Raw genomic sequence first — 23,358 nt, 5'->3', positions numbered from 1 at the left:
TTGGTCGAACTAAAGATGGACTCTTGAGGCATCCAGCTGATTCATTTGCTTGGAAGGATTTTGATTGTCAGTATCCTGATTTTGCTTGTGACGCTCGTAATGTTCGACTAGGTTTGGCTACTGATGGCTTTAATCCTTTCAAAACTATGGCAATTTCCCATAGCACTTGGCCTGTTATCTTGATTCCGTACAATCTTCCTCCATGGATGTGTATGAAGCAACCTAATTTTATACTTTCATTGCTTATTCCTGGTCCAAAAGGTCCAGGTATGAACCTTGATGTTTATATGCAGCCTCTTGTGGAAGAATTAAAGGAATTATGGGAAATTGGGGTAAAAACATTTGATGCATGTAAAAAAGAGTCATTTGATGCCTCTCAAAAGTTATGATTGTCATCTTTTAATGCAAGAGTTTCTTCCTATAGCTATGAAAGGTTGTTTGCCAGACAAAGTGAGTTTAGCTATATCCGATCTTTGTTGTTTCTTCAAGGAGTTGTGTGGCAAGGTGCTTAATGAGAGTAATTTAGAGCACCTAGAGCATCAAGTAGCTCTAACATTATGCCAATTAGAACAGATTTTTCCTCCATCTTTTTTCACCGTAATGGTACATTTGGTAATCCATTTGGCACATGAAGCAAGAGTTGGAGGTCCTGTACATTACCGATGGATGTATCCTATTGAAAGGTATGAATACTTTTTAATCATTTTAAAACATTATAGAGTTATAAAGTAAAATGATATTATCTTAATTTGTAACCTAAAATTTTCTTTTTAGGTTCCTTTTGACTCTAAAGTCATTTGTTCGTAATCGAGCACATCCAGAAGGATCTATTGCAGAAGGATATTTAGCTCATGAATGCTTGATATTTTGTTCAAGATATCTATCTAGGGTGGAGACTCATTTTAATCAATTTGCTCGAAATGATGACTCATGTTTTGTGGAAAATGTAAGTGTTTTAAATCCTAGAGGTAGACCATTGGGGAGAAAGAAGCAAGTTGGATTCAATGTGAAGAAGAGAAAAAGAGCTTCTCGGATTTCTCTTGATAAGAAAGCATTGGTTCAAGCACATAGATATGTGCTTTTCAATAGCAACAATGTTGACCACTTTCGAAAGTAATACAATTTTTTTCATGTTCATTGAGTTATTGAATATTTGTATAATATCTTTCTATCAATGATAATGCTTACTTTTTCTAACCTTTTTTACATAGAGCCCATACTGATCTTATCAAGAGACAAAATCGTCGATTATCTCCATATGAAGTTGACAAAATTCATAGTAAAGAATTTCCAGATTGGTTCCGTGAAAGAGTAAGTTTAAGAAGCATCAATAATATTAAATTTTGCATTCATTTAAAATTTTAACCATTTGAAATAAAATTGTGGTAGGTTGCTCGATTGGAAGAGCAAGACAGCACTCTAGTGACAAATGATATCAAGTGGTTAGCTCGTGGTCCACTAGAAATAGTGAGAAGATATAGCGGGTACATTGTTAATGGAGTTAGATTTCATACAAAGACACGTGAAAGGTGCTTGAAGACTCAAAACAGTGGCATTGTTGTAACTGTTAAGACATTAAGTTATGCCAGTTCAAGAGATAAAAACCTAAAGGAGGGAGAAATCCACTACTATGGTGCACTAACAGATATAATTCAATTGGATTATTCTGGAAAATATAAGGCTATACTTTTCAAGTGTGATTGGGTTGATATAAACAGGGGTTGCAAAATTGATAACTTCGGTATGACATTAGTGAATTTCAATTATTTGCAACATACAGGGAATGATATATGTGACGATCCATTTGTTTTTGCATCTCAAGCTAAGAAAGTATTTTATGTGGAGAATAAAACACAAAATGGTTGGCTTGTTGTTGTGCATGCTAAAATCAGAGATGTATATGATATGGGTGATGAGCAATCCAATGACACGGATCAAGGGAATGAACAAGTCTTACAAGAGATAAATCATAATGATTTGATCAGACCAGAAGCCGATGATAGTGATGATATCATTGAAGTTACAATACCTATGGAGAACATTTTACCACATAACAAGGATGATAATTATATAGATGATGATGAGAGCGATGCAGACTTCTTTTGATTTGTTTTTATTTGTTCTATTTGAACATTTGGTTATAGTTTGAGTATACATGTATTGAACATTTTGTCACATTTATATACTCTTATTCCTTTCTTTAGATTTTTGTTCTTATTATTCACTACTCTTGTGTTTATTTTTTGTTATGTATAAAAATCACTCACAATATAATGATGTTATCCGTTTTTTTTATCAAAATCTGTTTCGTTGTTTCCTCAATAGTTTGATTCTTTGTGATTGGAGATTGGTGAAAAAATAGCTTACAAGCAATCTAAATTTGCATTTTAGGTAATTACTTTATTCTTCTTTTATTTTTTGGCATGGTGTTTAAAAAAATCATAGTCAATAATGTAGTTATATCTAATTTTTATTTTATTTTATTTTTTGGATTGGTTTATTCAGCATACTATGGGAAAGCGCAGAAAGTTGAATATCATTCAGAATGATGGTCAATCACAAGCAAAAGAGCAATCAATTGAAAGCTCTACTGAAGTGAACCAAAATAACAACTCTATACTTGAAGAAAATGCACAATTTGAAGAAGGTATAAAGATTTTATTAACTTAATTTCTTTATTTTATATTAAATTATTTATAACACAATTGTTTATTAACTAAATCAACAATCACAAACAGAACAACACATACAAGAAGATAGTCATGTTCAGTCTCATACTTCTCTTGAAAGTGCAAGTGAAAGTTCAACTAAAGGTATTTATACACATATACTTTTTTTGGTTAGAATTATATGTACAATTCTGTTTGAGTTGAATATCTTTTAGAATATGATAAGATTAAATTTACTAGTGAGTTTCTTTTTTCCATATAGTTCAAATCTGTGTGTGTGTTTGATAAATGTTATATCCATGAATGATTTAGATAAAAAGAGAACTAGAGGTTATACACATATGCTAGATGTGTGGGACTTGCCAGATGGAGAATTCATACTTGTTGAAGTAGATCATTGGGGCAATCCTATGGGTTGGGAAGGGAAAACTCTACTGAATGCAATTGGGAGCTTGGTAAGGAGACACCAATGTGCTCCTATCAATTTTCTTAGCTGGAAAGACATGCCTAAGGACTATATTACTGACATGGTTGAATTAATTCAGGTCTGGTATAAAACTTTATAAGTGTTGTTTCATCTTGCTTCTTGTAAAATTTTATGTCTTCTAATGTCTAACAAAATGATCTTTTTTGTTTGTTAATGATACTCATAATAGAGTAAGTTTCGATTTGTTCCTGAATTAACTGAACAAACAAAGAAAATATTGATTGATGACATGAGTCTGAAATGGAGGCAATTTAAATATGAACTGAAATCAAAAGGATATGATGAGAGCAAAACTAAGGAGGAAATGATTGCTCACATCCCAGATCCAAGGGTTGATCCTTCTCAATATCGTGATTTAGTACATTATTGGTGTTCTGAGAAAGGACAGGTATACATGACAATGTCACAAACCTTTTGCTAACATAACAATTATATATTATATGTTTATTTTTATTATTGACTTTTTATATTTGTTGGTTATAGAAAATAAGCAACATCAACAAAAGGAGCCGCTCAAAATATGAGGACTTGCATTGCATGGGAACCAATAATCTTCCAAGACGGATTCATGAGATGGTTTGCATTTTTTATATTTTTTTATTATTAAATTGCTTAATACAAATAGGATGATTGATTTTTTTAACTAATGTTAGACTACAAAGGCTAAGGGAGTGCAACCTTCTAGGGCAGAAATTTATATTGACACTCGAACTCGAAAAGATGGAAGCATTATTACTGAAAAGGCTGCTATTGTAATTGTAAGAATTTTAATTTTTATTTCAATACTTTTTCTTTGTTTTGCTCAATTTTCTAATAGAAGGTTATGGGGTGAGGGGGAGTAACTAATGTGGAGATGAGTTTTGTTTAGTGATATTGAAGTATTCAGGATATTGATGTATGATAATAATTTATAAGGTGTATTTATGTAGGATGAACTAAAAAAGAAAATGGTTGAAGCAGAGAGTTCGCAAAATTTGCAAAGCACCCAAGATTCTACTGATTGGACAAATGATATATATTCAAAAGTCAAAGGACCTGAAAAAAGAGGACGTGTGCGTTGTCTTGGCAAGCTTCCACATCAAGCAAGTTCATCTCAAAGCTCTTATACAAACAATAGAATTCAAAAGTTGGAGAATTTGCTTGGAAACCTTGTATCTGTGCTTAAAGTACGATTTGCAGAAGATCCACAAATTAATCAAGTCTTAGAAGCTATAGATCAAGAGGTATGAATTTATAATTCTACTTATTCAACGATTTAACTATGATATGATACTTTACAAAGAAAAAACATTCTTTTAATTTAGGTACCTACAAATGATTCTACCAATAAAGATCATCAAACTACAAACAATCTTAGCTAGAGGTGAGTTGAAATATAGTACTATATTTTAACTATATATATATAGATATATAGAATATATCATCATTATGTTATTTTAATAGCAGTTGAATGTTATAATTTATGCTTCAATCTTGTTCCTTTTACTTGAATGACGATTTGGAAAGCCCTCGCGCAATTGGACCCTTCTTTAGGCTCTCACGGTCAAGGAAAAGATGATGGCAGCATCAACCACATGGTTATTCAGTTTGTGTCCCCACTATAAATATATAATTGGGTCATCTAATTGATCTTTTCTGGATGGGATCACCTAAATGAATTATTGATTAACTGGACCAGCTTGTGATAATATATTGTTAAATTTACACGTCCCATTTTTCTTTTTTGAGGTTTGTTTTCTCGTATATGTTATTGGGTGATAATACTTGTTAAATACATACTTGAAAGACCTATGCTAAAGCAAGAGTATTTTACAATTGGAATGAGGGTGGGAAAAATGTGAAGCAGAAAAGCAACCTTATTTTCATGTGAATGTTTGACTATTATTGTTGCATACTCATTCTGTTTGACCATTCCATGTCCTTCCCAGGTTTTAATTATTCTCATCTGCATATTAACTTCATAAAATGTAACCCTTCAGCAATTTCTAATTAATTATAAGTTGATGTAATTAATTAGTTATGCAGAAGTATGCTAGATAAAGTAATCTTTTTGAACTTTCAACAGAAAACACAATCAATTTGGCTTTAGGGTCATCTTAATTACAGTTGTCACGTAGCCCTTTGAAGTATGCCATATCTAGTAAAACTAAAAGCTAAGAACAAATACCTTTCTTGCTGTGAAACAGGCTTCATGGACTTGCTATAATTTGTTGCTTCTGAGAGAAAAAGGTAGGAGCATGCCAAGCTTATGATGGAAGAAACAACTAGTTAAAACAAGATTCCAAAATAATTGCTGCACATGCAACAAGCTTATGATGGAAGAAACAGCTATTTCAAGATGCCTTGTCCCTTTTTTGTTCCATGATATTACATGATATTACATATAGAAGAACCATGTTTTAAAAACATTCCCTTTTTTGTTCTTAAATCTTGTCACTGTAACCTTTTTCTAGGCAAAAGTGATGTTAATATGTTCTAGGCAAAAGTGATGTTAATATGTTAGTCATTAGTCATAACTCCACGTGATTAGCACACAACATATACATTTAATTTGAATTTCAAATTGAGAGCAAATAAATTCTAAGCTCAACCACTAAAGATATGTTTGGATTTCTTCCATTCAAAGCACACAATCTAGTTACAATAATCACAAATTAGGCTAACAAAAATTTAATTGTATGTAGCAGGTTGTTGTAACTTTTCAAATTTAATTAAGCTCATGTATATTTAATTAAAAACTATAATCAACAAAGAATGTAATTAGGAACTAGTTTTATTATTATTATATGACATTTACCTACAGAAGACCGTAGGTACAAGTAAATTGACTTTTACCTACAGTGAGAGATTATAGGTATAAATTAATATCTTTTACCTACACATTTGAAATAGTAGGTGTTACCTATAGTGATAGTTAAATTTGACTGTAGGTAAAAATATATTCGTAGGTAAAGCCTATAGTGACAGACTATTAGTTGTCACTGTATACCCCCTCAAAGTTGACGCAAAAAACGTCTGTAGGACAAAGTCCTTTATACATCTACCTACGGATTTTGAACTTCTAGTGACAGATTTTGAGTGTAGGTATAAGTCATTTTTCTTGTAGTGGATTGATAAAAGTCTACTTAGAATTAAGACCAATAAATATCATGTCATTTGGCTAAATCACAGAAAATACAGGTTTAATTTGTCTTGATATAAAATTTCTACAAAGACTAACAATTTCAAAGTCTATAGAATCAGTTTACCTTTTAAATTTGATGTGATTGTGTGCTTATTTTTTTAACCTATCAAAAGAGTTAACAATATCAATTTTTATCATTATTTAAAAGTACTAATATATTATGATACATTTAAAAATTTAAGAAAAAAATTATAATGTAAGTATCACACTATTTATTTAAAATATAATATTTATATTACAATACAAAAATATCAATATTTATACTCATACAATCAGAATGAATATAATAAAAACTATCATTTATCCAATTATTATGATATATATCATTATTATATAACAATAACATTTATAATATTCATATTCTATTACTATTAGATTCAAATAAAATTCAAATTTTCAATCATATTATTCGTTGAGATTCGTTTTTACTAATTTCCTATAATGTATTTATTGGTCTCCAAGCTCCATTCTATTTTTTCCGGGACCAACAAACAATCATTAATTCATTATATTTTACTATCTTTATAAATGTCTCTAATAATTTTATTTTTATGTGTGCAAAGTACTTCGACAAATTTACTATTATATTTTCTTAGTTGGGTGCAAGTGTGACATATTAATTAATATTTTTAGGTAAAAACATATTAAGTAATATTTTTAATTTGATATAACTTATATATTATACTATTTTTAAAATGAAATACATAATTTTTTTAAATGGCAAAACGAGAATTCTATTTTCTAGCAATAAAAGCTAATAACTGACACACCACTAGATGATGGGACCCTTGATCAACGGAATAGCATGAGGAGAATGAGAGTAGCAAGTCAGATTCTGAATTCCTCTGGATCTAGCTTGATACAACCCTTTATATAATACTAAAAAATATAAATTTAATGTCAATATTTTAACATCAATTTAATAAAAATCGATGTTACAAAATACAATGACATAATTATAAATAAGTTGAGTTTGTCGATATCGATTCTTTTGAAAACTAACGTTGTGTGTCGATATTAACATCAATTTTCATAATAACTGGTATTGTTTGAAATCTGATGTTGTATTTATATGTTAATATTGATTTTTTTTTTATAAAAATCGATGTTAATATTTCTTCTTTCTCTTATGTCGATGCGTTAGGGTTTTTGATCTCGATCTCACATGAGGAGGAAAAGGAAGAGAAACACGTTGGGCGAATTGTTAACGACAATGACGTTCCTTGACTCATAGGGATGATGACGGGTTAATTCCTTTGAGGAAGATCAATTTGAACTTTGTAAACTAGGTTTCATTTACAAATAATATTCATAATGATTTGCAAATCGAAATTGAAAAGAAAAAATGGGTTACCTTTAGCTAATGGCTAAATTAATTGTGACCACGGCCCTACTTACTAATGTTTTCATAATGATCTCTGCAAAAGCATTATTTATTAGGTTTATGGAACTACAAAAACCATGATTTGATTCAAATTAATTACATATACAATTTATTTTGATTTACCAAAATATATTATTATTGGTAAACAAGAACAATTTACAATGACCAATTTTAGGTTGGCAGTTTCCAAATTATAAGTCAAACACACATTTTGGACTTAAAAGGATTCATTTTCTATCAGGTTGGAGTGTTGAACAATCCATTCCTATTTCTGTGGGTGTTGCGTATCAAATTAATTATGCAAAATAATCACTTTCTCAAACGACTATTTTTACAGAATAAATTCAATGAATTCAACCAAGGACCCATCTAATTGGTCGGCAGTATGATTCACATGTTACCATCTATCGTGATATGCTACCCTTTTGGACCAAAAAGTGTTCTCTTGCACAGCAAGAATGTAAGATACACTGGCTTCTTTTGTTTTGCGACAACATCTGCATCCTCTTCACTAAATTTTTGCTTAACAACGATTCCAAAAGAATATGAAAACAAAATTGTAAGATCAAAGATAAAAAAATACCTGAGAATTATTTATGGTTTGAGAGATTGCCAAGGTGAGCTTAGCGGTTATATCCGTATGGGTTAGAGTATAAGTCCTTGGGAGATTTCCTAGGTGTTGATTTTCGTCCACTCCTAAGAACAAAACCTAAGCTTTGAGGCTTCAAATATGGTTGGCCCGAACAACTTTAGAGGGTCAGCATCATCACCTTCCTCAGTGCCCCAACACTGCACATCAGGGTTCTTCAACCCCTCAATCTGATCGAAAGTAAGAACCCTCGCCCCACACATTTTCACCCCCTCAAGGCGCGTCACATGCTTGCCTTTACTAGCTATTAGAATAGTTTAGAGAGAGAGATAGAGAAGGAGTTTATTACTTTCCCAAATCCATCTAGAATGGGACCTTGTAACATGTTATCAGAAAGGTCTGTCAGGTCTCCTTATGTGATGGCTCGTGGTCCATAGGTGTACCCCTCGAATCTCCCCAACAATTGGTATCAGAGTCGATGGTTCAAGTTGATGATCGGCTCAGACGAGTATGCAAGTACCGCAGGTGGAGCGGGGTAGCCAAAATGGCTAGCGGGCAGGGCAAGTACCGCAGGTGAACATGACTATACTCGTGGATGATAAAGACTTCCGCTCGAGGGGGAGGCTACAATGTGAAAGAGACTCACACTTGAGGGGGAGATTTGTTGGGTTACAAGTGTGAGGTAAAGTCCCACATCGGGTAGAAGTGAAAAGGTTGAGCACCATATAAGTGAGGAGAAGACCCATAAACCTGAGCCTTAAGGTTTTGGGTTAGAGTGTGGTGTCAGATCTCCTTATGTGGTGACTCGTGGTCCACAGGTGTACCCCTCGAATCTTGCCAACAAGGTCAAGGGTATGGAGTTTTATAGTGAAGTTAAGCAGCCAGTAAAATATAACCCAAGATTTCAACAAATTTTAGTTGAGATCAAGGAAGACAATAAGGGTATGGAGTTTTATATTGGAAGTAGATGACATAAGAAAATTTCCATCCATAAGACTGCAATTTCCTAAATAAAGATTTTGAAGTTTTGAACTGAATCCGAAACTACCTTGAAATACAGATGATGTCATATTATTAGAGATGACAAAACAATTTTTTTGGAAGAAAGATATAGCTCCTAAAGATTAAGGCTAATGTTTAACAACACTTGAAATGTTGAGGATGTCAGCATATTGGTGATCATTATCTGAAAGACTACAATCCACTAGCCTCAACTCTCTTAAGTTTTGAATAGCTGCTTGGTGATCATTTGTAGCCAGTTACGAGAGGAGTCAAGATCATGCAAAGAATTAAAGTCAAGATTTGTTAGGGAAGAGGGATTAGACAACCTTTCTGCATCCTTAGATTTGAGATCAAAGTTGCCAGCAAGTCTAAGAGTGTGCAAATAGGAAGATTCCGAACCTGGAAAGGGAGTGTGATAGCAATTCAGACATACAGGAACATGAAGAGCATAATAGCGACAGGGAATTGGACCATAGCAGGCCCAGAAGGAATACCAGAAAACCCACACGCTTCTGGGACTTTATTTGAAGCTACTAAGCAAGCACTAAATCCATTCTGTTATCCCCACTACCTATTTCACTATCCTTCCCATTTAGTTAGTTACTGTAATAAAAGAATATATACATTCTGTTATGAATTTGTTATTAGTCCTACAGGCCAAAGTTAGTTACATCTTTGGTATAGAAGTTTATGTATAAATAAGGAAGTATGAATGAGAAGAGTACACAGAAAAAATTTATCCAATTTACCTTAGTATTCTTGTTTTGTTTTTGTTTTTTTCATTTCCAGCATTATTCTGAGTGTTGGAACCTATCAGAGTGCTCCAGAAGATGAATTTCCAGTAAGATCAATATACTTCAACTTTCAACTTTGACAGATTTCCAAGTTGTTAAGGGAGTTCACCATGGAGATCATTAGTACTCAGATCCAGATACTTTAAATGTATAATCTTTCCAGGTTGATAAGGGATTTGTCCTTGGAGATCATTACCCCTGAGATCAAGATATCGTAAATGTGTAAGCTTTCCAAGTTGGTGAGGGATTTCTCCATAAAGAAGATTGTCACCTAGATCGAAATACCGTAAATGTGAAAGCTTTTCAAGTTCAGAAGGAATGCTCCAAATGTTTAATATTTTGCAAGGCAACCAATGAAGAAATATTGTTTGCATCTTTCAAATATTGTGTATTCTGACCACGGAGATCATGGATTCTTACATGACCTTTTTCATTGTTGTATTGAATGCCTTTCCATTTTCAACAATCGCTGTTTCTGTCGTCGTCACTCCATGTAGACAAAATGCCAGGTTCAACTAGGATGCCTTGCTTGAATTTGAGCAGTGCTTGTCTCTCCATCTCTATGCACTTTATTTCTACACCATTGGAAAGCCAGTTGAATCCAAGAATGGAACCTGAAGCACGCAATAAAAGCAGCACAAGTGCATACATTAGTTTTGGAAAACAACTATTGGTCATTATATTTTTGCTGATATGAAACAACTCAATAAAATGAAGATCAGGAACAGTGATGATAGTACGACTATACGAATATGTTGTTAATTCCTGTTCAAAGACAAGAAAACAAACTAAGTTTTTCAAAAGTAAAATTAGCATTCATTGGGTGAATTTCATTTACAGATCCCTTGTCTATCTTCATGATAATTGTGAGATAAATTCATAAAATGTGATAAGACCAGCAACCTAACACTAGCTTGATGCAAATTTTAATGCTCTGCTTGCATCATTTGGCGAAGCAAAAGTGCAAGTACACAAGGGGTCTAACACAAGGGTGCAAATATATTGATAGTTAGTAGGAACAAATAGGATATCTTGCATTCTTCTTCTCATGCACAAATTTGATTCACAGTAAGTATTGCTGCACTAGGAGACTATAGTAGAAAGCATTGTTGAAGATGAAATATGAAGTGGTCAAATTTTAGATATCACAGATCCAAGCACAATAATGAAAAATAAACAGCATTACAAATATATTATCAAATAAAATACAACAACATCATACTAAGTTTCTGGAAACAAGATTTTGCGGTTCATTACTTAAATACAAAGCATTGTAAACTCCTATACTAAAGAAATATCTCGCACTTGTAGCTGCCAACAATGATTTCTTCTCTGATCAGAAGCGTGCAGCACATCTGCAACAATCAACATTTTTTTGTACAGAAATTAATGTGGTGGATTACAAGATATAGACATAAATATATTTGTTTATATAAAATCAGTATTTTTTTATCTTTTATTTTTCTTATCTTTTAATTTTATTTCCTTTATATTTTATCTTTATCATCTTTTAATTTAAATCTTTTATTTTCATCTTTAAATCTTTATCTTATCTACTATATTTTTTTATATTTATTTTAATTTATTGTTTTTAAATTGAATTTACATTAATCTAAGTACAAACGAAGTCCCTGTGGATTCTACACTCGGACTTTTCATTATTTTACTACTTGATAAATTTGGTATATTTGCCAAAGAGTTAACAGTGGATTACAAGTTAAATCCAATCAAATCATAGAAAGTCCCTGGAAACAAGATTTTGCAATTCATTACTTAAATACAAAATATTGTAAACTGTAATACTAAAAAATATCTTGCACTTATCAGCATTTTTTTCCGTACAACAACTAATGTGGTGTATTCCAAGATATAAACAGAATTATATTTGTTTATATAAAATTGAAAATGGAAGTATATACATGCAGGGACCATGGCCCCCAAGTTTTTCACAAAGTGTATTTAAAATACCATGTTAAAAGAATTACGGTCCCCTTAAAATTTATGGAAAAAAATATTGAAAAATAATACATGCCATGTTAGTTGACACTTAGGGAGACAAAAGGAAAAAAGAAAGAGAAGTGAAGGTATAATAGGTAATATAATGTGATAGGGTGATAGTATAAAGTGAGATAAAAAGAAATTAAAGATAATAATAAAGTATTTGTAATGAGGAAGTGTACATATATAATTATCGAAAATCATTTTATATATCTAATTACTTTTTTCTTTTTTGATATATTACTTTTATTTATATATTTAAAAAATAAATAACTAATTCATCAAAATCAATAAAAATAATCAAGTTAACTATTTTAATTAAAAATGTCATAAATTAAAATTTTATTCTAGAAATACGCATATATTTAAATAGTTTAAGTAGTAGTTATATTTGATAATATTACTGAATAATTTTTTTCACCTATAAGATTGACTTAAATTGTTAACAAATCAATAAATATATCCACTTTTGTATGAAATGATTGATTGTCTAATTTGTAAACTTCACAATAAAGAGCATAAAAGAAATGCATCTATTTGTTTCTTCTATAAATCTATAATTAATATATTTGAAAGAGTTTATGTTTGTAATAATTAGGAAGAAAAAAATGTATCTATTTATTTTTCATATAAATGATACAATTAATTAGATAGTAATGTGTTTGTGGTTGATATAGTTGTATAGTTTTTTATAAAAAATATTAAGTTTTTTTATTCAAATATTAACTGTAAGTTTATTATTTTTTTGTTAGTAAAAGAGATTCAAATTTATCATTTGTCTCCTTCCTTCATTATTTAATCATAAAGTCGATCTTATACCTAAAAAAATATTATATATATATATATATATATATATATATATATATATATATATATATATTAAATAATTTGCTTCTCATTTTTGCTTCATATCTTATTTGTTCCTAATATTTGGAAAGAATAATGAAATGTCCATTTAATATTTAATAACATCATTTGTGATGATTGAACAACAAAGTACATTTCAAAATCAAATTTAAGTTTTATGCTGTTAAAAACTGCAAAACTTTCTCTCTCTCAATTTCCAAGGCTTTTGGAGCCACTGAAGACGGAGTTTCCTATTTTGAGATACGTTCGATTTTTTTTTTCATTTGTTTCTACCAGCCGTTGAGTTTCAACTTATTTACTATTTTCATATGCACTGCCAAAATCCCAAAACATTTGCATCTCGTTGGTCTGCACACCCATTTTTTCTAATACAATTTAAATGATCTCATCTAAGAGCGTAATTATGTTAAACTGCTGCTTCAATGGCAAGGCAATTGCAAAGAGAATCTGACAGGACATGTACGTATATCATTTGGTGGAACACATGACATGAAAGGTCTGCAAGAGTTTTTACTTTACATTAGAGATTTTAGAAGCCGAGACTATGATTGACTTGGAGCTTCAACTGTAGGTAAGGCAAGATATCAGGAATTGATGTCAAGAATTGCTATAATTACTATAAGTCTCATTTAAAATAAAAGTAAAAACAATTTTATCATTGATGTCGCTTAAAAATTCAAAATCAGACGAAATATGTTTTCCCTAGTCTTATCTCAACAAGATCTGGAAAGGCCAGAATAATCAAACGATTTGTGCAAGAAGGGGGAATATGCTTCTTGATTATGGGTTCTCAAACCAGTCCTAAAAGAAATTAGGTTTAGGTGAATGAAGAAGAATGTAGAAGATAGGATTGTGTAAAAGATCGACAAAGGTTTGAAATGTAAATGAAAAGTATATGAAATGAAAACAAGAAATTAAAGTAGTAAAAAAAAGACAATAAAGGAAAATAATAAAGGCTGAAATTAAATGTAAAAGATAAAATATAAGATATAATAAGTTTGTATTTGATTTATTATCTTCCTAAAATATGGAGCACAAGAAATTAGATACATCTTAAAGTTAATAGACAGTTTATATAAAGTTGTAGGGATCCTTCTATTAGATCATGACTTACAATTACTACTTACTTTTTCTGGTCATGATTTGAAATCTCCAACAACTCCCCACAATACATTTTGAATTCCAAAATGATGAACCATTATATTTTCTTATGATGATTCTATGCACTACACATTGACTTGATCTCGTGACAATCTTAACTAAGTTATCAATAATTTATCCATCAATATATATTTTTTTCCATTGACAATTACCGACCATTCAATTGCAATCATGCCTAATAATCCTTAATGACCATGTGTCTAAGAAAGACTTTACGAAAAGAAACAAAATTTATTTGGATGATCTCGATATTTTAAAAGAAATTAGTCATGTTGATGCTCAAATAAAAATGAGGCTGAGTTAAATACTCATTTGTTCTTTTCTTGTCGGAAATCTCTCCAAGTTTGGGCTCACATTCGAGATTTGGTTCCTTTCCATTGTCTGACTATAACAATTACAGTCTATTGCATCTGACTGTCTAGGAACAAACTAATTTTGAAGATTATCAATTTTCTATAATAGAAATTATTAGCAAGATTAAGTTTCTTATGTATAGACAAACACACCTGTTACATTTGTTTTAACATTTTGATATAAGCCTTCTTGCATTAGGGAGACTTTTGATTTTCTCTAGTTGCGGGTATGCCCAGTTTATTGTTGTATCATTTTGGGTTTAATATAATTTACATTTTTCCCAAAAAAAAAATACCATTTGTCACTCCATTAAAGGTGTCTATTAAAAACAGCAATTACCAACCATATTATTCATCGCATTCAATTAATATGCCAAAATTATTGCTTGGTTACAATTTATTTAGACAGATATTATAGGTTCTACTGCTCCAATGCCGTTTGTGATCTGTATGATGTTCAAAAGGAATTAGTCCGTTGCTATCAACTAGCAAATTTCGTTGGTGACAGGAAAAAAAATACCATGCATTTCCCACTCCATTAAAAGTGTCTTAATAAAAACAGCAATTACCTATCATATTATTCATAGTATTAAATTCATAATGCCAAAAGTATTGCTTTATTGTAATTTATTTGGACAGAAATTATAGGTTCTACTGCTCCAATGCCCATGTTCCCTCTATTGAGGCTTTCTAGGAATACCTTTATTCGAAATACAGAAAACCGTTTTGCTTGACCATTAAGAATAAACAAGAACATAAAGAAATAATAGAAAAATTTCTGCAAACCCAGAAGTCAGAAGCAATACATCACCTCTCAAGTATACAGAGAACCTCCCAATTAAATGTACTTGCAGAACAATAACTATCAATCTGTATTCTGGATATCAGTCGACTTCAGCATTTTTAGTGTTTGAAGTATGCATTTTAATTAGATTTCCCTCATTTTAATTTGACATCTGATAAAGTTTAATGATACATTAAAAAATAAAAACTTCAGAATCTTTAGTCATAAATTGTCAAGCATTCTTAAAAACTTCACAATACCTAGGTTATGCTTTCTTCACATAGAGTCATGGTCTTGGTGAAATACTTAAGCTGTCAAAGGATTTTTTGTTCTAACTCGGTTAATTAGAACTTCAGGGGTATACCAAGTTAGGGTATAGAAGTCCTCATTAGCAAGTGGTTATGGTGTTCACCACTTGCCCTTCGTGTGTCACAGCGTTGGTTGCAGATGCTATGTTTTGAAGAAAGAGACTAAAAGGGAGGGTGCGTTGTTGCAGCTGCTGTGTTCCCAAAAAAGAAAATAAAAGGAGGTGCAGATGGTTTATTTCACTTGTTGAAACCCACAATGATTTCAACCCATATAATACATTAATCAGTACATTTCTACCTTCAAAGCATCCAAAATATCCTATCCAGATCAAATGCAATCCTTTGTTTTGACCACAATGTTGGATAAATAACCTTGTGTAGCCACAATGAGCCATTCCTTAGTATTTAATGTCATGAAGTTTCAGGACAATAGAAGCATTTGTAATTGAAAAAGATTATATATATATATATATATATATATATATATATATATATATATATATATATATATATATGAGTTTTGTTAGCTAGTGTACTTAGTATTTAATGTCAGAATCATAGCAGACCTAAGAAAAGGTATAATCAGCGCAATTTTCTATTTCGGAATGAAAACATTTTTATTTTAAGTTTTTTAATTAACTCATTCAATATTTGATTCCACTCAACTAATTGCTAAAACTGATCATCCGATCCACTCAAGGTTTACAAAATGCTCTCCGTAATGTAATTTCACTTATATATAGTTGGTATTCTAAATGAAATAAAATAAATCGTGTTGGCCGAAAATGTGTTCCAAGTGAATTAGAATGGCGAGATGAGAGGATTGAAAAATGAATGTTGGTTTTTGAGTGATGGATGGGTTGTTGAAGTCTCCAAGCTGCTGGGACTGCTATCAATGCTTAATTTTGCATATAGTGTTTTTAATTTGGCTATAAATATTAATGTTTGGACCCAAGCTTAATTTTGCCCTGAGAGTACCGGTTAACAAGATCTTTCTTGTAAATAAGAAGTCATATATGTAATAGATAACTAGAATAAGTTGAATTTGGATAATAATTTGAGTATTCTCTTTATTGTTTCTTCTTCTTTTATAACTTTGATTCCATTAACATATCGCGATTATGATCAAATTCTACTTGTTCACTTTGCATGAATTTAATATGATCCTAAAAGTCGATTTGTATTATTTTTTATCAGAAAATATAGTTAATTGTTATATAGTAGAGTTACCTGCTGTGAGCACATCTATTTGTATGTATATGGTATAGATAAACTATTCGTTTTCTCAATTTGAGCACAAATCTCCTAATATAATTTTTGTTCATTTCTAATATTGATGTAACCGTATTGCCGTCTCTATTTCTGTTATATATTGAATATCAAATTAATTATGGACAAAAGTTAAAATGGGAAACCAAATTTTAAATTTGGCAATAACAAATTAAACTAAAATAAAATAAAATTTCAAATTTGGCAATAACACAGTATCTAATAATGACCTCCAAATCAATTTCGATGGCAATGTTGTAACAACCTTAATAACTTCTTTGACATATCTGCTTCCTTCTTTGCATAAATTGACTTAAGTCAATGCAAAACAAAAGACACTATAGCAACATTTTGCATGTGGTAGAAAATGGGAAACTTTGTGTCGAAATTTTTTGCTAAAGAAACCTCTACTCACCCATAACACTTTCTATCCCTCTCATTCTCTCCATAGATGATATTTGCTGTCTTTTACTAATAAATAAGCAAATTATAATCACCCCATTAACAAACTAATTTTTTTAGTAATCCATTAACAAACTCATTTGCAGGATTTCTTTTGGCTAATTTATGCGATTATGATTTGTAAACTTTTTGGAATACAAATACCAATTATATATGTAAGTTCTAAAAGATAGAAACTATATAACTCCATTACTATAATAAAGATGCATTCTTTTATAATTGACAAATTATTTAGTTTATTAATTTATTTATTCAAATTAATTTATTCAGTGTTATTTAATTTCAGTTTACTACTTGCTAAAACTGATTATCCGCCTTTGCTGAAGTTGGAAGGTTTTAAAATTACAAAATACATTTTAAAGAGAAAAATTAAAACGATAAAATAGATGTACAAAGTAGAAAAACCAAATAAATCGTGTTTACAAAGAGTTCTAAATTAATTCAAATGAAAATTCTGGGCACAACCTCGAGATAATAATGAAAGAGTTAGGAAATGAATGTTGGTTTGCGCGAGGGATGGGTTGTTGAAGTGTATGCTTCGTTGAGTGTTAATAAAATTGATTTTGAAATGATATAATTTATATTTGTATATTTTATTATAAAATTAAATTAGGAGTAAAATTTATTATAAAATTTTGGATCCAATACTGAAATTATTTAAAGATATTTTAACTTAGAATCAATTATGAAATTAAAATCAATTTTATATTCTTCTTTAATTTTCCAGCGTCAACCTAACACATAAGAAATCTCAAAACTGTTGATCAAGGATATTTTTTTCTTTTAAAATTTATCATTTGGAGATACAATTTAAGTTGATATTCCCAAAGGCTAGTATGTTCCGACTACTTATTTAAGCCTGGAAAATTTAAATACTCGCTTTACAACCTACAAAATAATGATTATAATTACATTAGCATTTCTCTTTAATTACACTGATTTGTTCGTAATTGAATAATTAAAAATGCTTTTGTTTTTATCATCAAAGTGTTCAGTGCAAATTAGACTATTATTACATCAACATGCTGGTGTCATAGCTGTCTATTGAGGTTCTCCTCGTTCTGTACGGCTCTACCTTGATTCAGCTATACTTCTTATCAACAAAGGTGTGCAAATGAAGTTGGTCTAACATCCAGCTATCTTCACTTCGTTTTATTTCTTGTCCAACCATTTTTAAGGTCTAATATCAAAGAGCTTACGAATTTTACACTTTGTTACAGAAACTTTTGTCATACTATCCTTAGCTCCAAATAAAGAAAAAAAAAACCTTTCTGTCATATATATGGTTTTTATTTTGTGGAAACAAAATATTGCTCTATTGCTCTTTCCGGGAGGTTTACTTGCACTGGGAAAAATATAACAAAAAGAGTCAACTCTAAAACATGATGTTAAAATTATGCAATTAAAATGCTTGGCATCTATGTGATATCCCTTTCCAGAATATTTATTGATAAGACATGAAGAGTAGATTGGAAAAAGAGCATACAAAATCATCTTGATAACTGAATTTATTATTCACAGTAGATATCATAACCAATGTCTGTAACTGAGCAGATAAGAATTTTTTCTCTTTTAAATATAAATAAGTCATCTCGTTTGAGTTAAAAACCAAGACAAGTTCAGAGAAGCGAAAATATAAAATAAAAACAGAAGTTGTAAAACACATAAGACATCACCGAAACTACTAGAACCCTCTAGAACAATATTGGATTGGACCTAACAACAAAATGTCACATCATGAACTTTTCACCTGAATTTGAATAAAACAGAGCACCAAATCCTATTACTATAGAGCACACCTAAATTTTAATTAATCTTTCTCCCTTAACTCACGTGGATCAGAATATGTTATCATAGATTAAAATAAGAGTTGCCAAATTGTCAACAATCAATCTTGTTATTATTGTGAGGAAGAAATTCTCAACACAATGTAAACTTTTGCCAAGTATTGAGAGGAAGAAATTCTCAGCACAAAAAGGTACTAATCAAGCAAAAAGAAATTACAATCCCAAGAATCAATACGCATTGCTATTTTGATAAGAACAGCAATAGCATCCTCCAAAGCTTTGTTATATGCTGCAGATTACAAAATTGTAGCAGTCATTAATACCCTTTTGCATTATGCACGCTATTTTGTTCCCATTGCTGTTGCGGAAGTACTTTTGCTCCAGACATGGAATGGAAATTGAACAGGAATTTGTTTTTTTGTGCCAACGATTGAATTTGTATAAGTGAGAACATGCTGATGATCTTCTGACAACTTTTGTTTTCGAAATTATAATAATTACTAGTTCGCTACCTACATTCATGTGAAATTGAAAATTGATTCCCACGAAACTGTATTCTGGTTCTACATTAACATTACACTTCTCAGGTGTTCTAAGAAGTCCTATTCCTACTGGTAAGTCGTATCATATTCATTCTCCCCTGCATTCTTCTGATTTTTACTAATAAATAAATTATTTACTGTTAATGTCTAAGAGCAGGGTTGAATGAGCATAAAAAAAAGCTTCAATGATATATCGGGACCTAGTATTTATCTAGACATTGCTTTTCAACTCCTAACAACTCAAACTTCTAGACACAACTCCGATTAGAAGATCACCTCAACCCATGACAAAAACCTTTATCTTCCATAAATAAACTTAAATTTCTCAATTTAGGATATCTACAGTCCTATACAACTGATCAACAGTACTCCCTATCAATTAATGGAATGTTGAGTAGTTGTCGGGGTTGCCTAATTTGGTCAAATGAAGTTTCCAGGGCACCTTTTGGCCTTCAATTTAGGAATGTAAGTGAGTTGTTTGAATTAGGTTTAGTTAAACTCATGATATAATCTAATTAAATTTGAATGAGTTAGTTTGGTTAGGTTTTTTAAGAAAATAAAAAATAAAACGTAACCCAAATCAACTTTTTTTGAACAGTTTGGGTCGATCAAAATATTTAATTTTATTTTTTATTTTTTAAAATCTAATATTATTTATAAATAAATTTTTTATTAAATAAATCAGATATTATTATTTCTTGTTAAATTTTTTATTAAAAAAAAGTTTTGAGATGTTATCACATCTCATTCAACTGTTCTAACTCCTATCTATCTATTAATAGAGATTGAGAAATTAAACATACCATATCATAAGCACTTTTGAAGGTGTAGCTTTATTGGAAGATCTTATAAATAGGAGAAAGAGTAAATTATGTCCGAAAAAAAAAAGTTTGACAATGAAGGAGATATCGAAAAATAAATATGGAGTAAAATTGTGTAATTATGAACAAAAGTTAAAATGGGGGAAAGACCAAATTCACAAGAAAAAAAACTGGGGGGCCAAATTTCAAATTTGGCAATAACAAAATTAAACTAAAATAAAACTTAAGTGCCATATTGTCTGATATATAATTACCTACAAATCAATTTCGATGGCAATGTTGTAACAACCTTAATAATTTCTTTGACATATCTGCGTTCCATCTTTTGCATAAATTGACTTCCAAGTCAATGCAAAACAAAAGACACTATAGCAACGTTTTGCATGGGGTAGAAAATTGGAAACTTTGTGTCTGACTTTTTTGCTAAAGAAACCTCTACTCACCCACAACATACTTTCTATCCCTCTCATTCTCTCCATAGATGATATTTGCTTTGTCTTATACTAATAAATGAGCAAATTATAATCACCCCATTAACAAACTAATTTTTTTAGTAATCCATTAACAAACTCATTTGCAAGATTTATTTGGCTAATTTATGCGATTATGGTTTCTAAAGTTTTTGGGATACAAATATCAATTATATATGTAAGTTCTAAAAGATAGAAACTATATAATTCTATTACTATAATAAAGGTGTATTCTTTTTTAATTGAAAAATTATTTAGTTTATTAATTTTATTTGTTCAAATTAATTTATTCAATATTATTTAATTTCAGTCAACTACTTGCTAAAACTGATTATCCACCTTCGCTGAAGTATGAAGGTTTACAAATTACAAAATACATTTTAAAGAGAAAAGCTAAAACCATAAAATAGATATATGAACTAGAAAAAACCAAATAAATCATGTTTGCAAAGAGTTTCAATTTAATACAAATGAAAATCCTGGGCACAACCAGAGATAGCGTAAAATTAATTTTGAAATGATGCGATTTATATTTGGATATTTTATTATAAAATAAAGTTAGAAGTAAAATTCAATACAAAATTTTGGATCTAATACCTATTCAAAGTTGTTTCAACCTAGAATCAATTAACAACTCAAAATTAATTTTCTGAATTCTTCTTTAACGTGAAACAAAATAAATGAAAATGTATTCAAGATCAATTCTCCAATACTAAATCAAACACGCATCGAGTCTTAAAGCTCTTGGGACTTCATGAGACTCAAAAGGACCAACGACCAATCAAGGATAATTTATTTTTTCAAATTTATCATTTGCAGATAAAATTTAAATTAATATCCCAAAAGAAATAAGTTTTAACAAATGTTTCAACTTTTGAATTGAAAGTTGTGAGATCTGTTACAATTTTTTTACTATGAACTTCTAACAAATTTTACGACTTTCATTTTTTCATTTTTTTAAATACAATGTCAAAGTTTTAAGAGTTTTTTTTCACACTCTAAAGTCATAAAAGAAGTTTTTTTTATTAAAGTTGTAAATTATTTTACTATTTCAATTGTTTTGCATGCATTTTTTAAATCATAAATATTTCTTTACTTTAAATATTTAATGAATTAATGTATGGGTTCTTTTTTTAGTTTTATTTAATATTTTCTATATTTTTATATGGTTTTATATAATTTTTAAAAAATATTTGTATATTATTTATTTAATATATATTTTTATATTTTTTTACTGATGTTAATTAAGAATTATTATTTGTTTTATAAATTAAAAAAAATAATACAAAAGACTTAATTTTAAATAAAAAAAACCTACCATACATTTCTTTAACAAAAATATTAAAATGTTTTGTTATTAATATTAAAAAATAAAATTAAGCTATAATTTATCAAATAATATTAATAATTTATAATTTACAAAATAAATATTAATCCTTAACATTAGTAAATAATATAAAAAATATTGAATATAAAAAATATAATAAATAAAATAATATAAAAATATTAGATAAAACAATATAAAAAATATTAAATAAAACTAAAAAAGAGAAAACATACATTAATTTATCAAATAATTAAAATAAAAAATTATTTATGATTAAAAAAAATACATTATGTGCAAAAAAATTAAAATAGGACTTTAAAATCATATGAATTTTTGTTAAGATTTTGAGTCGTATAAAATAAAATTATTACGACTTTAATGTCTTGTTTATAAAAATAAAAATTGATGCTGTAAAAAAAGTTTAATTTCGACTTCAATGTAAAAAAAATTCATAACATATATAATAATTTTTAATTAAAAAATCATAATAAATATTATAATTTATTTCTTTCTAGATATTAATTTAAATTTTACTATGATAAATTAAAACAAAATATTCCTAAATAATCACATCACATCACATTTCTTCACAGAACCAAACAAAGTCAACTGTAATGTGCCAGCTAAGAGAGACTCGCGGCCACGTGAAAAAAAAAAAAATGGAGGATTGAACGAGTAGTTGGAATTTAATGTACTAAAACAAGGTTATGTTGACTTGGAATAAGCTATACTCCAAACGAAAACTCAGTCTTCGTATAATCTTAGTTTTCGAGTAGAAAAATAAAATAAATGGTGTTTGCCGAAAATGTGTTCCAAGTGAATTAGAATGGCGAGATGAGAGGATTGGAAAATGAATGTTGGTTTTTGAGTGATGGATGGGTTGTTGAAGTCTCCAAGCTGCTGGGACCGCTATCAATGCTTAATTTTGCATATAGTGTTTTTAATTTGGCTATAAATATTAATGTTTGGTTCCTTAATATTTCATATATAAACAGTTTTGAGTAGAATATGGAATCATGGATGTGGTTGTTGAAGTCTCCAAGGCTTAATTTTAATGTGATAAGACCAGCAACCTAACACTAGCTTCATGCAAATTTTAA

The 23,358-nt window shown here is 29.7% G+C and overlaps 2 protein-coding genes across 2 annotated transcripts; both read left to right on the top strand.

The window, feature by feature from the left end:
- Positions 1 to 64: 64 nt before the first annotated feature.
- Positions 65 to 2,165, top strand: LOC100805683 (uncharacterized). Its single transcript, XM_006599263.3, has 4 exons — positions 65 to 683; positions 775 to 1,113; positions 1,212 to 1,311; positions 1,390 to 2,165. The coding sequence occupies exons 1-4, from the start codon at positions 346 to 348 to the stop codon at positions 2,104 to 2,106; spliced, it is 1,494 nt and encodes a 497-aa protein (XP_006599326.2). The 5' UTR covers positions 65 to 345; the 3' UTR covers positions 2,107 to 2,165.
- A 264-nt stretch (positions 2,166 to 2,429) lies between these two features.
- LOC102669207 (uncharacterized) lies at positions 2,430 to 4,385 on the top strand. Its single transcript, XM_014768549.3, has 6 exons — positions 2,430 to 2,647; positions 2,739 to 2,813; positions 2,982 to 3,214; positions 3,326 to 3,544; positions 3,640 to 3,732; positions 4,086 to 4,385. Exons 1-6 carry the CDS (start codon positions 2,512 to 2,514, stop codon positions 4,383 to 4,385), a joined length of 1,056 nt encoding a protein of 351 aa, XP_014624035.1. The 5' UTR covers positions 2,430 to 2,511.
- Positions 4,386 to 23,358: the final 18,973 nt, after the last annotated feature.

This window comes from Glycine max, chromosome 16, assembly GCF_000004515.6.
Source record: "Glycine max cultivar Williams 82 chromosome 16, Glycine_max_v4.0, whole genome shotgun sequence".
Lineage (NCBI taxonomy): Eukaryota > Viridiplantae > Streptophyta > Magnoliopsida > Fabales > Fabaceae > Glycine > Glycine max.
Note: the sequence above shows the minus strand (reverse complement) of the source record. Positions and strands in the feature narration are given on the sequence as shown.